The sequence below is a fragment of the Arvicola amphibius genome, chromosome 9, assembly GCF_903992535.2.
Source record: "Arvicola amphibius chromosome 9, mArvAmp1.2, whole genome shotgun sequence".
In the NCBI taxonomy this organism is placed as follows: domain Eukaryota; kingdom Metazoa; phylum Chordata; class Mammalia; order Rodentia; family Cricetidae; genus Arvicola; species Arvicola amphibius.
In genome coordinates this window covers 121383562-121399584 of record NC_052055.2, presented here as the reverse complement: position 1 = coordinate 121399584, position 16023 = coordinate 121383562, and the positions used below count along the sequence as shown (strand labels likewise).

At 47.4% G+C, this 16023-nt stretch overlaps 1 protein-coding gene across 1 annotated transcript in view; it reads right to left on the bottom strand.

Moving 5' to 3' along the window:
* The window catches only part of Srpk1 (SRSF protein kinase 1), a 35730-nt gene extending 22506 nt beyond the window's left edge, over positions 1-13224 (bottom strand). Inside the window, exons 1-2 of the mRNA XM_038342033.2 lie at positions 13106-13224; positions 12680-12740 (exon numbers count right to left, since the gene is read on the bottom strand). Coding sequence (XP_038197961.1) covers positions 12680-12740; positions 13106-13118 — 74 coding nt within the window. The 5' untranslated portion in view covers positions 13119-13224. The remainder of the gene's footprint in view (positions 1-12679; positions 12741-13105) is intronic.
* Positions 13225-16023: the final 2799 nt, after the last annotated feature.

The window sequence follows — 16023 nt, the reverse complement described above, 5'->3', positions numbered from 1 at the left end:
ACTTCTTGGTATGTTTCTGTCCTCCAGGGCACATAAATATAAAACTCATTAATGTTCATTGTTAGTAAAAAATGTCTTTCAAGTAACAAACTGACTCACTTTTTAAATTTTACATTTACTTTGTACAGAAGGGCTCAGGCATGCACACACATGCCTATGTGTGTCAAAAGACAAAATGCAGCAGTAAGCATACAGGCGCAGGGACTAAACTCAGGTCAGGCTAGACAACAAGCAACTCTAACCTTGCGGGCATAACTGGAAGAAGTAAACTGCAATAACTTATAGGGGCTGGAGAGATGGCTCAGAGGTTAAGAGCACTGGCTGCTCCTCCAGAGGTCCTGAGTTCAATTCCCAACAGTAACATGGTGGCTCACAACCATCCATGAGATCTGGCGCCCTCTTCTGGCGGGCAGACATACACACAAGACAGAACACTGCATGCCTCAAAATCTCAAAAAAAAAAAAGATTTATATGCTGGGTGGTGATGGCGCATGCCTTTATTCCCAGTACTAGGAAGCAGAGGCAGGCAGATCTCTGATTTCGAGGCCAGCCTGGTCTACAGAGTTCCAGGGCTGTCTGTGGTTTCGCACACAAGAATCCAGAATAAAGTGGATACCACACATCACTACTTCCTACAACTCAGATAACAATAACTAAAATTGTAATTTTTAAAAATTAGTGAAAGAGCTGGGTGGTGGTGGCGCACGCCTTTAATCCCAGCACTAGGGATCTCTGTGAGTTTGAGGCCAGCCTGGTCTACAAGAGCTAGTTCCAGGACAGGCTCCAAAGCCACAGAGAAACTCTGTCTCGAAAAACCAATAAATAAATAAATAAATAAAAAATAAAAAAAATTAGTGAAAGATCAGTTCAGAAAAGCAGACCTAAAAAGAGTAGAATGTTGAGTCCTACAAGTACCATGGAAATGACCAAAATTATTTCCAAATGACCAAACGTCTCCCACGGAAGGCTTTGACTTACAAAATTGAGCAAAGTTCCACTGTCGGTTAAAGGACTCAAGACTCGGGCTGGAGAGATGGCTCTGTAAGCCTGGAGGACCCAGGTTCAATTCCCAGCACCCACATGCCAGCTCACAACTGTCTGTAACTCTAGTTCCAGGGGATCTGACACCCTCACACAGGCAAAACAGCAATCCACATAAAATAAATCATTTTTTTTTACAAACGAAATGGTACAAGACTCAATGTAAAAATCACACAGCAATGTCAAGTCCAAGTTGTGTTCCTCCACCACACACATAAGAGACGGAGTCTTCCTCTGAAGGCCTCCATGTTCAGAGTGGATTGTTTATAAGGAAAAAAAATCCTCTTGTCAACCTTCTAGTTCCATGTTAAACCTGTGAAGGGTCAGCGTGTGGCCGCTGTGCTAGCGCGGGCTCGCCTGTCTGCTCCCTCCCTCCCTCGTTCACCTGCACTCTTCAGTCACGTCTGAAATCCATACTTTAGCGTCATGCTTGACTAACAGGCTAAGAGGCTTGGGAAAATGGCTAACATTGAGGATTCAGTCCTCTCAGTAGTGGTTCTTTCCAGACTGGTCTTTCCAGCTCTCCAGCCCGCTCCAATCCTACTCTCTAGCTCCACGGGTCCCACATTGCTTTGCTCGCTCTACCTCACAGGCGCCTTTGCTGCTGCCGTGATGGCCCGCTTCCTCCTGTTTCCCATTTCTAGGAACTCTGGCTCTGCCCTACATTCTGAAACCACTCAGGACTTTTTTGTTGTTGGTTTTTTTTTTTTTTTTTTTTGGAGACAGGGTTTCCCTGTAGTTTCTAGAGCCTGTCCTGGAACTAGCTCTTGTAGACCAGGCAGGCCTCGAACTCAGAGATCCACCTGCCTCTGCCTCCCGAGTGCTGGGATTAAAGGCGTGCACCACCACCGCCCGGCTCCACTCAGGACTTTTAATAATACTTGCACACGACACCAAAGAACACCACCCAATTATGAAAAGCTTTTCTCATAAAAAGACAAAACCAAGGTGCTAGAGAGATGGCTCAGTGGTTAAGAGCACTGTTGCTCTTCCAGGGGATCCAGGTTCAATTCCCAGCACCTGTCTGTAAGTCCAGTTCCAGGGAACCTGACACCCATGGCAAAACACCAATGCACTTAAATAGAAATAAATTATTTAAAAAAAGACAAAACCAAAGCAGGAAGAGAAACAGAGGAAACAGACACATTTAGTATTAGATTCTCAAAGTCAATTAGATACTCAAAGAAAGATAAAATCTCAAAATTAGAAAACCCAATGACATCTGATGGGCACAAAGAGACTTGTATGCTGGACAGTTACAGCTAAGTGAAAGAGGCCCTCCTAGTGTGGGGCAGGGATGAGGACACAGCACACCTTTCTAGCTCATAATCACTAGACACTGGAGAGAGCTTTTCCAAGAACGAGGAAGGAAAGCTGAAAACTGTACTTTTAAACTCCTACCTGTTTACTGTGTTCATGTTCAAAGCAACAGTATCTCCCATTTTTAAGAACCCAAAGCATATAATAAAAATTTAGTACATCGGGCTGGAGAGATGGCTCAGTGGTTAAGAGCATTGCCTGCTCTTCCAAAGGTCCTGAGTTCAATTCCTTCCCAGCAACCACATGGTGGATCACAACCATCTATAATGAGGTCTGGTGCCCTCTTCTGGCCTTCAGGCAGACACAGAGACAGAACATTGTATACATAATAAATAAATTTTAGAAAAAAATTTAGTACATCAATAAAAGCCCTAACAAACCTTGACATTGTCAACAGCAAACACTGACAGTGCTAAGCTTTCAAAGTCGTCAAGCCAGAGAAATGGCTCAGCAGTTAAGCACTTTTAGTTCAGAGTCCAGGCCCAGCTCCCAGCACCCACACGGTGGCTCACAACTGCCTGCAGCTCCTTTCTAGGGGTCTGCTGCTCTCTTCTGACCTGTGCTGTTACTGCACACATCTGGTACACACATGGACACCAAGGCACATACAGCCACACATAAAATACAACAAGTAAACATGTATTTTTAAAATTGTAATTTGTGTATGACCATTTAGCCTGCACATATCAACATGAACCATGTGTGCCCAGTACCCAGGGAGGTCAGATGAGGGCTGGTAACTGAGTTACACATGGCTGTATGCCACAAAGGCGCTGGGAAGTGTAACTGGGTCCTCTGCAATTTCCCCACCCTCAGCTTCTCTTCTCCAAAAAGATCACAAGTCAATTGTTTCTACAGAGTATTTTGGTACATACACACTTTCAACAACAGGCAACAACACAGAGCTTAAGGCATTCCTTGCTGGGACAGGTCTGTCATGACCCTCCTGCCTTTCTAAGTGGTGATAGGAAGCCTAGTTCTTGGACCTCCACAGAGAAACTGCTGTGGCACACAGTTCACACACACACAATGAAATATTTTCTTTTAAAAACCCACTCCACTTTATTACCTCAAAACAACAACCAAAGTGAATACAGCAGCTGACTTTCAGCAGTGGAAGAACAGGCAGGGTAAAGGACTTGGTAACCCAGCATAATTCCCAACTACAGTCAAAATAGTTACCTAATACTCACAAATAAATGTAGCTTCTGTCAAAGCAATTTCTCTTTGCAACAGATGACGACCATTACAGAAACCCGTAAGCCGCAGAGAACTAATGATTACAGGGTGACCAGCCCAGCTGATAGACTACAACACAATTCCTACACTAAGAATCGGACTGCGGCAGCGGCAGAAGACGAAAAGGAAACGTAAGAGCCAGAGGAACAGGGAGTTTGCTGTGAGACTGCATCTCCTAAAAATACCAGTTATGAGCTGGGCGTTGGTGGTACACGCCTTTAATCACAGCGCCTGGGAGGCAGAGGCAGAGGCAGAGGCAGAGGCAGAGGCAGAGGCAGAGGCAGAGGCAGAGGCAGAGGCAGGGGGATCTGAGTTCAAGCCAGCCTGCTTTACAAGAGGACACAAAACCGGGAACCACCAAGTAAAAGCTACCAACATCACTGCTGACTGACAGAACCTGACGTCAGTCACAGTCGAGGGTAAGGCGGTGGATTCCTCAGACCGAGAAAACTTCTGGTAATTTCAAGGGTGCATGTGCTGGCACAGTCCACATACATACATATATAGACACAATACAACAAAAGGTCAAAAACTAGTGATATGATACATTATGGGCACTTACAATCAGAAAAACTGTAAAGTACTGAAATGCCATTTTTCACACATCAGAATGTAGAAAATGAGCAACATTTTTTATTGTGTGTATGCCAATACACAAGTGTGATTGGGGACATCCATGGCAGGTGTGTGGAGGTCAGAGGGCAACTTTCAGGAGTTCTTTCCTTCAACCATGTGAACTCTGGGGACTGACCTCAGGCCAGCAGGCAAGGCAGCAAGAACCTTCACCTGCTACTCCATCTCCGCAGCCCCAACATTACTGTTTTCTGTAATGGGCGTGTAGACAATAGGCAATGTTAAGATTTAGACGAATTAATACTGTATTATTACTTGCCATTTTAATTATATTGTGGTTATAAAGGTGAGAGTCAACTCTTAAATAAATGGAGAATGTAAGGAATATGTTGTTTGAAACTTAATCATGAGTTAAGTCTTGTTTTCAAGCATTCACATTTTCACCCTGTATCCAAGGCACTTTTCTTTCCTCTTCAGCTGCTCTGCCACTTTTATTAAAACAGTCTCACTAGGTAGCCCTCACTGGTCTGGAACTCACCATGTAGACCAGGATAATCTCAAACTCAGAGCCTGCCTGACTCTGCATCCCAAAGTATAAGGCCCATCATTCTTTGATCCAAGTTCATCCATTGGGCCTTTGTCCCAACCAGTTTCCAGGGGACAGCTGGCTGACTGTGAAAGGAGTCACAATGGCTCTACAAAGAATGGGTTTGTTACATCGCACAGAAGGATGCACAGGAGGCTGCAGAGCAGCTGCAGGAGGGGAGCACGGCATAAGGTCCTGGTGTATCACAACTCCATGACTTTGGGTAAGTCCTACTTTATGAAGTTCTAGTTGGGCTGAGGATATAGCTCAGTCACTAACATGCTTTCTTAGCATGTTCACAGTCCCGGCTGGGTTCCATCCCCAACACCGCATAAAAACAGCATGACAGTTACATATAATTTTCAAGGTCAGTCTGGGATACATGGGGCCATTTCAAAATACAACAAACAAACCAAAACAAAATTCTGTCACAGTGGCCTCCCCTGTAAAAAACTAAACAAAACAAAAAAGCAAGCAGAAATGATCCCTTCTCACTGAATTTTGGAGAAAACAAGAATCTCATACTCAGGCAGTTTTCAAACACAACCTCTAGCAATGTGTGTTGGAAAACAAAAAAGGGAGTATGTGTGTGTGTGTGTGTGTGTATGTGTGTGTGTGTACAGGTGTGCCGGGCACATACTGGACACTGGAAATGCAGCTAGAAGCGGAGAAGAGTGTGTCTTCTCTGCACATATTTTCCATGAATGCAACAAAGAAGCTCATCTATCTAAAGCCACTGAGTTCCACCAGTTTAGGGCCCTACTCTCCAGAAACCCATGTTCTCAGGGGATGGAGGCTGAGAAGGACTACAGGAGGAAGCAGAGGGGTGAAGAGAGTATGCTCACACTGTTCTATTAGCATTGTGACATTTAAGTAAGGAAGCGAAGCGCCACACTTTACCCTGAATAACAAAAAACTAAGTAAACTGACATTCAGACAGGGGAGCTGATTTGGAGATGCTATGCTTTGAAGTTAAGAAATGATTTCACTCAAGTTTCAAAAGGTAAGCTACAAGCTTAGAAACTGGATATGGAAAGATGGGTCAGTGGTTAGAGCACTGGCTGCTCTTGCAGAAGACCTGGTTTTGATTTCCTTTACCCACATGGTTGCTCACAATGGACTTCAGGCCTCCAAGGGCATTGTTTGCACATGGTACACAGATACAATGCAGGCAAAACACGCATACACATACAATAATGGCAATAAAGGAGGAGAAACTCTTACTTGGAGGCTCTTGTATTATAAAACCAAAAAGGACAACCTTTTGAGTTACACAGTTAAACACAACCAACCTGATTGTCAGGCCAGGTGATTGAGAGCTAAAGGGAATCATGACTATTAGTTCGATACAACAAGAATAAGAAAATTGTCACAAAAGGTCAAAAGTGAAAGAAAGGAAGAGGACCAGAAGAGGTCAGTGCTCCTCCAGTTCAGTGCTGGCCTGGCATGCACCGGTATCTTCTGAACCTTGTGATCTACAGACAGGAGCACCCACATTTAACACAGCATTGGAAGTAGGTGGGTGGTAACCTGCCAGCTCCTCTACAAAATCTAGATCCTAGCTCATCACCTTTCTTTGCTTCCCCTGTTTTGAGACAGGGTTTCTCTATGTATCCCCAGCTGTCCTATTACTCTCTTCTGTAGACCAGACTGGCCTCAAACTCAGAGATCCACCTCCCTTTGCCTCGTTAACAACAGGAGAATCTGCAAGCACCCCAGTTATTTTAACATTTTAACTAAATCTGGGGTTTAGAATTTTGCATAATCTGGGTTGGCAAACCTGAATCACACTGTAGAATCACACCCGTGTGAGCAAAATAACATATAAACCTGCTAAGGGAGAAAATATTTCTGACAAAAGCTCTTGAGATGCAAATTTAAAAGCACAAACTTAAATTTTAACATTAACACTAAAAATTTCAGAAGAATTAGTGGAAAAATTGGGGAAAAAATTAGGAAAAGTGGAAAAAAAAGGAAAAATATTGTGTTAAAACACATCAAGTCCAAAAAGCCTGTAAGAAGGTGAGAAATACAAATATTCTACATGACAAAGGACATACCGTTTATAAACAGCACTTAATGCAAAACAATGGCCAGATGATGGTGGCACACACCTTCAATCCCAGCACTGGGGAGGTAGAGGCAGGTCGCTGAGTTTCTGCCTCACGTTGACAGCCAAGGCTACAATGTCACAAAAAACAAAAAACAAACAAAAATCTTTAAAAAGAAAAGGGTCTGTAATCCAGTATAAAAATCAGTAGTACAGGTGGGGTGGTGGTAGTGCACGCTTTTAATCCCAGCACTCAGGAGGCAGAGGCAGGCAGATCTGAGTTCGAGGCCAGCCTGGTATAAGAGAAAGTTCCAGGACAGGCACCAAAGTTAAAGAGAAACCCTGTCTCAAAAAACCATCATCAATAGTACAGCAAGTGCCTAGTATGCACAATCCCTGGGCTCAATCTTTAGTACAGGGTAAGAGGGCAAAGGAAAGCCAAACAAGATGCCCTGCAGACTTGCCAGGTCTGGAAAAAACCCAAGCACTGCTCCTGCGGACTACTGTCCCTGAGCCTGGGACTCCAGAAGCACCATCCCCTGCTATTCTGCAGGCCACTGTCTCAATGCACCTCCACCACCCGATTAATGCCCCTCCTATCTGCACCCCCAACCCTCATCTTCCTGCCTGAGCACCTAGCACAATATGGACCTTCATACTTAGTAATCTCTTACTGTTTTCAAATTTCATTTGTTTATGTGTATGGGTGTTTTGCCTGGATGTATGTATGTGTATCACATGCATGTCTAGTATCCCAGGAGGCCAGGGGATGGCGCCGTGTCCCACAAACTGAAGTTACAGACCTGATGTGGGTGCTGGGAACTGAGTCTAGGTGGAGAGCAGCCAGTGTTTTAACTGCTGAGGCTTTCACTTGAGGCCCTCATTCTCCCTCAGTGCTGTAGGACAAGAGAGGCAAACAAGGACTCTGGAGTGGCCAGGGGTGGCTAAACAAAACCTTTGCAGAGAGAACACATGGATAACATGAGTTAAAATCTAAGATGATCCAAAGGAACTATCTATAATAATGGCAATGATACACACCCATCCCAATCACTTATTTACCTAACCTGCAAGTTCAGCCAGAAACTAAAAGGAGCCAACAATGGGCCAATTAATGCTACAAAAACTACTAAGGACGTTAACTGGGGTAAAGTATGACCAAAGATTCCATTTGGGGGTCTTATAAAGTTTTTGTTGTTGTTGTTGCTGGGTGGTAGTGGCACACGCCTTTAATCTCAGTACTTGAAAGGCAGAGGCAGGCAGATCTGAGTTCGAAGCCAGCCTGGTCTACAGAGTCCAGGACAGCCAGGACTACATACAGAAACCCTGTCTCGGAAAAACCACAAATAAGTAAATAGATAAATACCATTTATGTCTGTTAACAGGCAGTAAACTAGGGTAGCCCACTTACTAAAACACTCAGAGAGGCTGCTCCTTGTGTCTCAATATGAAAACACATCTAAAACGTGCTGAAGAAAGCCAACCTTAAAAAATACCAGATGGAAGCATGTGCACTGCATGAAGTAACAGAGAACTAAGTTCCAAGGGTCACACAGACTGGTTCTGCTTACACAGTCTCCCTTATAATTTCCAATGTAACAATTTACATTTATGGAAAACAGATAACAGTATCTCCTTCCCAACTTAGAGTAGTAGAATGAGCATAAGCATTTCCCCAGCTCAGTCACACAGCCAGGTCTGCACTGCACCTATAAGGCTGTTCAACTGCAAGCACAGGGAAAACTGTCACAACTCTACCTCCCAAGCCAAGTAATGACATAGGTGTGAAACCCACTCTCACTCCTGTGCTCCAAACCATTGAAAAGCAATTAACTACTACTGGGCCTAAAAGCTTATGGCAAACAGAGAAAGGTGTGAGAGAAGCCCTGTGCGCGGCGCGCGCACACACACACACACACACACACACACGCAAGCCCTGCTGCACACACCGGAATCTAGCGCTTACAGGGAAAAGGCACATTGTGCTTCTCAGAGTAACCCCCAGGTTCACTGACAAGCTCTTCCCCTACTACCTTATTTGTCCCCCACACACCAAGGCACTGGCTACAGAGCATGCCAGACCAGTTCTAACTCTCCAGACCTCTAAAGAGGTAAATCTGCAAACCACTTATAAAGCAAAACTCATCACCACCCAACTAGTCAATGCCAATAAATAGAGAATGTCTAGCCGGGCATGTGACACATGACTTTAGTCCCAGCACAGAAGCAGGGCAATCTATGTGAGCTCATCTATACAGTGAATTCCAGGACAGCCAGGGCAAGAGAGTGAGAGAGAGAGAGCGAGAGAGCAAGAGAGCGAGAGACAGAGATAGACCGAGACCCTGACCAACCCTGCTTAGGGAATTTAAAAAAAGGAAGGAAGAAGGGAGGGAAGGGAGAAAAGAGAGAGAACAAAAGAACGAAAGAAAGTCTAGGACTGGAGAGATGGCTCAGAGGTTAAGCGCACTGGCTGCTCTTCCAGAGTCCTGACTTCAATTTCCATCAACCACATGGTAGCTCATAACCATCTATCATGAGATCTGGTGTCCTCTTCTGCTACGCAGGCATACACGCAGGCAGAACACTGTATACATAATAAATAAATAAACCTTTAAACAAAAAGAAAAAAGAAAGTCCAAAGAAGCAGGGTGGAGAAGCGACTGTCCCAATAAGACAAGTTTATTCCCATAACCTTTCCGCACAAAAACCCAAAGGATCTGCAGGGACTGTGCTCTGGAGGCAGGAGCCCTCCCCTGGCCACCAGCTCCATGGCCATGGTGTACTCCTCCAAATGCCTGAGTTTTACAGGACCCACACAGCATCCGGACAATCCATTCCTTCGGTACCACATCATGCCCGTATTATACGGTGCACGTGAGAACACTCTAAGACTGTACCCGTGAATGCTTGCTTTTTGTACTGGTCAGTCCTGACCACCTGTCACTATGGCTGAGCTACTGGTCATAAAGGCATTTGTAAGACTAACTTTGTCCAAGGTCAGCCTGCAATCAGAACTCAAAATCAGATCTGTCTTACTCAGAAGACCAGACTATCGCAGGCCTTCCCAACAGCTTACTGGCAGCTTACAGTTACAGAACAGCCAAGGCGTCAGGAATGCAGTCAGAAACAGGGTCCAGTTACCTGGACCAGGTGGGGCTTCTGACACAGGACTCCAAACAAGTTAATCAGACATTTCAACTACTTGGGTTACATCCAGTAAAATAACTGCTATATCTTTATTCCGCAATAGTACAGAAGGGCAACAAAGAGATAATTAAGAATACGGACAACTCCAAGTCACCTGCAGTAGTGAGCATAGAGTAGCTTAGTACCAAGCAGGTATGCCTGCTTTTTTTTTAATATTTATTTATTATGTATACAATATTCTGTCTGTGTGTATGCCTGAAGGCCAGAAGAGGGCACCAGACCCCATCACAGATGGTTGTGAGCCACCATGTGGTTGCTGGGAATTGAACTCAGGACCTTTGGAAGAGCAGGCAATGCTCTTAACCTCTGAGCCATCTCTCCAGCCCCCCCCCCTTTTAAAGGTATGCCTGCTTTTGAAAGCAGGTACATGCAAGGGCAGGTGAGATGGCTCAGTGGTTACACCAGGCCTGATGACCCAAGTTCAACCCCTGGAACCTGCATGGGGAAGGAGAGGATCAACTTCTAAAAGCTGGCTTCTGGGCTACATATTCACACTTTGGCACACGGACACAGACACTAAGTAAATGTCTATATACATACACAGCATGCCCAACCTAGACAATCGGAAGGATTGATATCTGCTAAGTATGTGACCATCCACACACTCACCTACCAAATGACAGTTTGATCCAACCTAATGTCAAAATAAAATTCCATGTCAGGACAGGTGGCCTGGAAGATAAAATGTCTAAAAACAAACCAAATGGGTGATTAGGCACCAGGGCATGATGGCACAAGATCGGTAATCCTATGATTCTGGAGACTGAGGCAGGAGGATCACTACAAGTTCAAGACCAGCTTAGGCTACATAGTGAAACTCTTGGTTCAAAATCCTTTTCAACCAAGCATGTGGCACATGCCTTTAATCCCAGCACTAGAGAGGCAGAGGCAGGAGGATCCCTGTGTGAGTACAAGGCCAGCCTGGTCTACAGAGTGAGAGTTCCAGGACAGGCTCCAAAACAGCACAAAGAAACCCTGTCTCGAAAAAACAAAAAAGAATGTTTGTTTTGAAAAACAAAAACAAACCAAAAAAAAAATCATTTCCTCCTTCCATCTGAAAACACATTATAAAACATGTTCACACAAGATTCCCCAACAGGCATGGAACAGGCAGACCTTTGTAAATTCGAGGCCAGCCTGCTCTACAAATCAAGATCCAAAACAGCTAGGACTGTTACACTGAGAAATCTTGTCTTGAAAAAAACTAACCAACAACAACAACAACAAAAACATAGTTCTGGACAATCACTACATAATCAACCTAAGGACTCTCCCATCTGCCCACACCTTCGTCAAGTGCTTACAAAACAAAAACATTTCCTAAGACACACAACAGAAAATTCAACAAGAGGTGACAGTCACTCACCACTCTGGCTCTACTCAAAGAAGTCATGGCACTGCCTTCACAAAAACAACACACCCAACCCACCCAAATCTGGAACTGTCATTCAGCAAGGTGACCTAGAGAACTCTAATTCTGTTACACCAGCCCAGCCCCGACTGGATGGTGCGCGACACAAAACATCAGATTAAGGGAAAAGCCACAGAAAATAATGTGCCTGAAATCAAGAGCTGGGTAGAGAACTTAGTAAAACGACCTCGAGACGCTTTTGCAACTAAATGTTAGCACAAGAGTGTTTTTGTTTTGGGCTTTTTCAATACAGGGCTTGTTGTGTAACAGCTCTAGATGTCCTGGAACTAGTTCTGTAGACTGGGATAGCTTCGAACTCAAGAAATCCACCTGCCTGACTCCTGAGTGCTGGGATTAAAGTCTTGTGCCACCACCGCCCGGTTACAAGAGCGTTCTTAATGTCTAACTCTAAACTCGCTTGCCTGGCTTGGTGTTGCAAACATTTACTCCCAGCACTCTCGAAGAAGAGCCAGACAGGTCTCTGAGTTCCAGGCCAGCCAATGCTAAACTAAGCTTTGCTGAAGCCCTCCACCAGGCGGTTTCTATCAGGCGTGCCCTCCTTTTTGCACCACCTAAGCCACTATCACGCATCAGATCGGACAAGCGTGGCACTCGGTCCACCAAGCCAGAATCACCCAACCGGCAGCTGTAATTAGACTCCAACATTGCTGCGCTAACTCCATTCGGCTGAGGACCTGATACTCGCCCGCCAGCAGTGCACAACATGGTTATCCCGCACGCAGTGCGCTGAGGACAGCGATGCAGCAGACTTAGGAGGAAGACTAAACGGGAGGGGGGGGAGGTTCCCGCCGCCCTCCTCTATCTAAGAGAGCGTGCGGTTGGCAGGACCAAGAGTAAACAGGGAAAATTCATTCAACAATTTCCCGACGGCCTAGCGTGCAGACAGACACAGAAGGCAAGACAAGACGCTGCGGATCCAGGAAGGGAGTGCGAACAGAGTTCATAAACAGGCAGGTAATGATTACCAGCTCCGGCCGCCGGCCCACACTTGGGCTTCCTCGGTGGAGTTGGGGAGCGGTTCCGGGCAGGCTCCGGTCCTTTCCAGCAGGCCCGGCGCCCCAGCTCCCTTCCACATGGTTCCCGGAGAGCGACTCACCCAGCAGCCCAGAAGCCATGTGGCGGGATGAAACTGGGGGAGCCGCCCGGACACCATGGACGTCCGAGGCGCGCAACCCGGGAGGAGGTCCCCGAGGGGACGCTAAGGGCGGGATGTTGGGGTACGAGACTCACTTTCTTTGGGCTTTGTCCTTCTTGGCCTTGGTCCTTTTCTTTCGGGCCTGGAGCGCGAGCACTGCGGGAGAGAAGGATGGGTGAAGGGCCGATGGAAGAGGGAGGTGGGGGATGGCGCGAGAACGCGGGGCGGAAGGGCCTGCGGCTGCGGACCGAGCGCGGGGCCGGCTGCCCGCGATGCACGGCGACTGCTAGGCTCAGTGCGCCCGCAGGGGCTCGGGCCGGCCATGAGGCCTCGCCACCCCGGCCTGGGGGCTGCGGAGCGAGGGGCGGGGACGGGCGGACGCCCGGGGACGCCGCGGCCAAGGGGCGAGAGGCTAGGGCGAAGCGGCTTCTGAGGGCCGCGACAAGCAGCGAGGAGAGGCGCCTGGCGCCCACTCGGGAGCCGCAGTCTTTCCTCGTGGCGGAGGCCGCTCCACAGCTCACCTTTCCGCTCCATGGCGAGACCGGTAACCGCCAGGCGCCTGCGCACTCGAGTGACGGCGACTCGGGCTCCCGCCGCGGCCCAAATCCCAGCTCTTCCTCCCGGCGCGCGCAGGCCCCGCCTCCGGGCCCGCCCGGCCACGCCCCCGCACGGCGACGAGCGCGTGCGCAGTGGGCACGGAGCCTACCACCTGCTCCAGGGAGGGCTGCAGAGGGCTGGAGAGGATTGAGGAGAGAATTCTGAGCCGAAACCTCGTGTGCGTGGGTCTGGTTTTAGTGGCCCGGCTGGAAAGCGCGGGGCGTTGAGAAGTTCTTGCCTCCTGAGGAAGGTCGGAGCCCCGCAGTCGGTCGGGAATAACCTCAGCTTCTCAGCCTGCAAAAAGGATTAGCCAAACGTGTCCAGTTCCTTCCTGAGCTATTTGTAAGGGCCAACTAAGATACTAAAGAAAACGAGATAATATCTTTGTACGTGGATTCACACAGGAAAAAGTCTGGAGGGAGGAAACGTGTGGCTCTTATCATGGTTTAAGAAAACCTGGGTCCGCAGCCCAGGTGCATCTCTGTGAGTTCGAGGCCCTGCTGGGTCTAGATAGCCATGTTTCAGGGTGATTTTGTCCTGTGCAAACATCAGAGAGTATACTTGCCCAGAATATGGTTACAAAGTCACTAGGTAGAGCAGATGTTAGTGTTCTGTGCCAGTAAGGGGATTGCTGCAAGTTCCATGCCACCCTGAGCTATATACAGTGAGTTCTACCCCAATCTGGCCTACAAATTGAGACCGTGTTTCAAAACGAACACATGCTTAGAGATGGCTGTAGTTGGGTCCTCAGCACCCATATCCGGTGGCTTACCTGTAACTCCAGCAAGGGTATCTGACACCTGGCTTATGCAGGTGACTGCACTCAGGTGCACAAACCCACAAATGCATGTACATTAAAAAAGGGAGGGGAGCTGGAGAGATGGCTTAGAAGTTAAGAGCACTGACTGTTCTTCGAAAAGTCCTGAGTTCAGCCGGGCGATGGTGGCGCACGCCTTTAATCCCAGCACTCGGGAGGCAGAGGCAGGCGGATCTCTGTGAGTTCGAGGCCAGCCTGGTCTACAAGAATTAGTTCCAGGACAGGCTCCAAAGCCACAGAGAAACCCTGTCTCGAAAAACCAAAAAAAAAAAAAAAAAAAAAAGTCCTGAGTTCAATTCCCAGCACCCACAGGGTGGCTCACAACTATCTGTAATGAGATCTGGTTCTCTCTTCTTCCAGCCTGCAGACAGAACACTGTATACATATTAAGTAAATAAATAAATCTTAAAAACAAACAAGCAAACAAACAAAAGACACCTAGCTAGCAGGCCATGGTGGCAAATGCCTTCAATCCCAGCACTTGGGAAGCAGGGGCAGGTGGATCTCTGCGAGTTCGAGGCCTGCCTGGTCAACGGAGTGAGTTCCAGGACAGCCAGGGCTGCAGAGAGAGACCCTATCTCGGAAGCAAAACCAAAGAACCCCAAACGCTTAAACAACAAGAAGCCACAAGGTACCATAACCTTTGGGTTACCGTCCTCTGTGAACTCTGCTGTTGACCGATGCCTTTCTGTGGGGTGTACCCAGCTGGACAGGGTAGGGGTAAGTGGGACTCGGACTGGAGAAATGGCTCATGTAACTGCTGCTGTAGGTATGGTGGCCTGTGGGGGACAAGGCTCTTTGGAGCAAGCTGTCTAGCTAGATAAGCTGGCACTCTCTGGCTTCAATGAGAGAATAAAGCGGAGAACTGAGGGAGACACTGAAAGCAAAACCTCAGGCCTCTGAATGCAATGCCCAAGCACACGTACACATGCAACACACAGGGCTGTGCTCACACACGGGAGCACATACCCATGGATGCCTACCACACACACATCTACATGCAAAAAGAAGGGAAGGGAGGATGAGCGCCCACAAAAGCACAGGTCATGCCTGGGGGCCCAGGCACAACCCACTGAGCAAAGCAGGTAAATTAGTCCAGCCAGGGAGGAGGCAACTTTTGATGTGGGTGTTGGGAGAGGTGTAGCATTTTCATAGGTGGGGAAGAAGATGTCAAGCATTCCTGAATGAGAAATATCAATTGAGCAAAAAGGCCCAGGCTGGAAACTTGTGGGTGGAGCCTGGGGCTGAGGACGACTGCAGGTATGAGATAGGCGGTGCCAGAAAGCTGTGTTTGCCAAATTGGAAATTCAGATCCCTTATGTCGGCTGCGCAGAACCTGAATGATGGCATTTCTGGGTTTATTGTGAAAGAGGCCAGCACCTGTTGGCCAATGAAAACTGCTTTCTATTTTAAACCTGAGACTCAAAGGATAGATAGCAGGGCCGGGAAGTACCTGAGGTCTCAGAGTCTGATGACTGCGCTAGCAGAGAACCCGTGTCAGGGAACCCGTCTTGTTGACACAGGCACAGTCATGGAAGATGCCTCAGCCCCGTGGAAATGGCAGTGACTTCCCTAAGTGGGGCTCATAGGGACGGCAAAAGCACCACACACACACACACAGACACACACACACCCACAGTGTTCACTGCTGATGGACTTGCTGTTACTCAACCTTCCTGGTCCAAGGACAAGTGTTTACTAAGGATTGACTGAGTCTGCAACAACAGAAAGCCACGAGATAGTATCACCTTGAACCACAGCTTCCTCTTCCCTGCTGTTTATAGCCTGAGACTGCTCCCCTGCAGAGACCTCCCATGAGACCAGCAGCCCAGTCCTTGTGTAGTACAAAAAAAGATCACTCCAGTTTCCTGTAGTGTGGCAGTGAGCACAGCTCACCTGCTCCCAGCTTTCCTTATGTGTCTTTCATTTCTTCATCCCCACATCACCCAGGTCGTGCTTCCCGGACCATGCAAACCCCTAGAGTAGTTTAGGGAAATGATGACCAGGGGCAGGAGAAATGGCTCA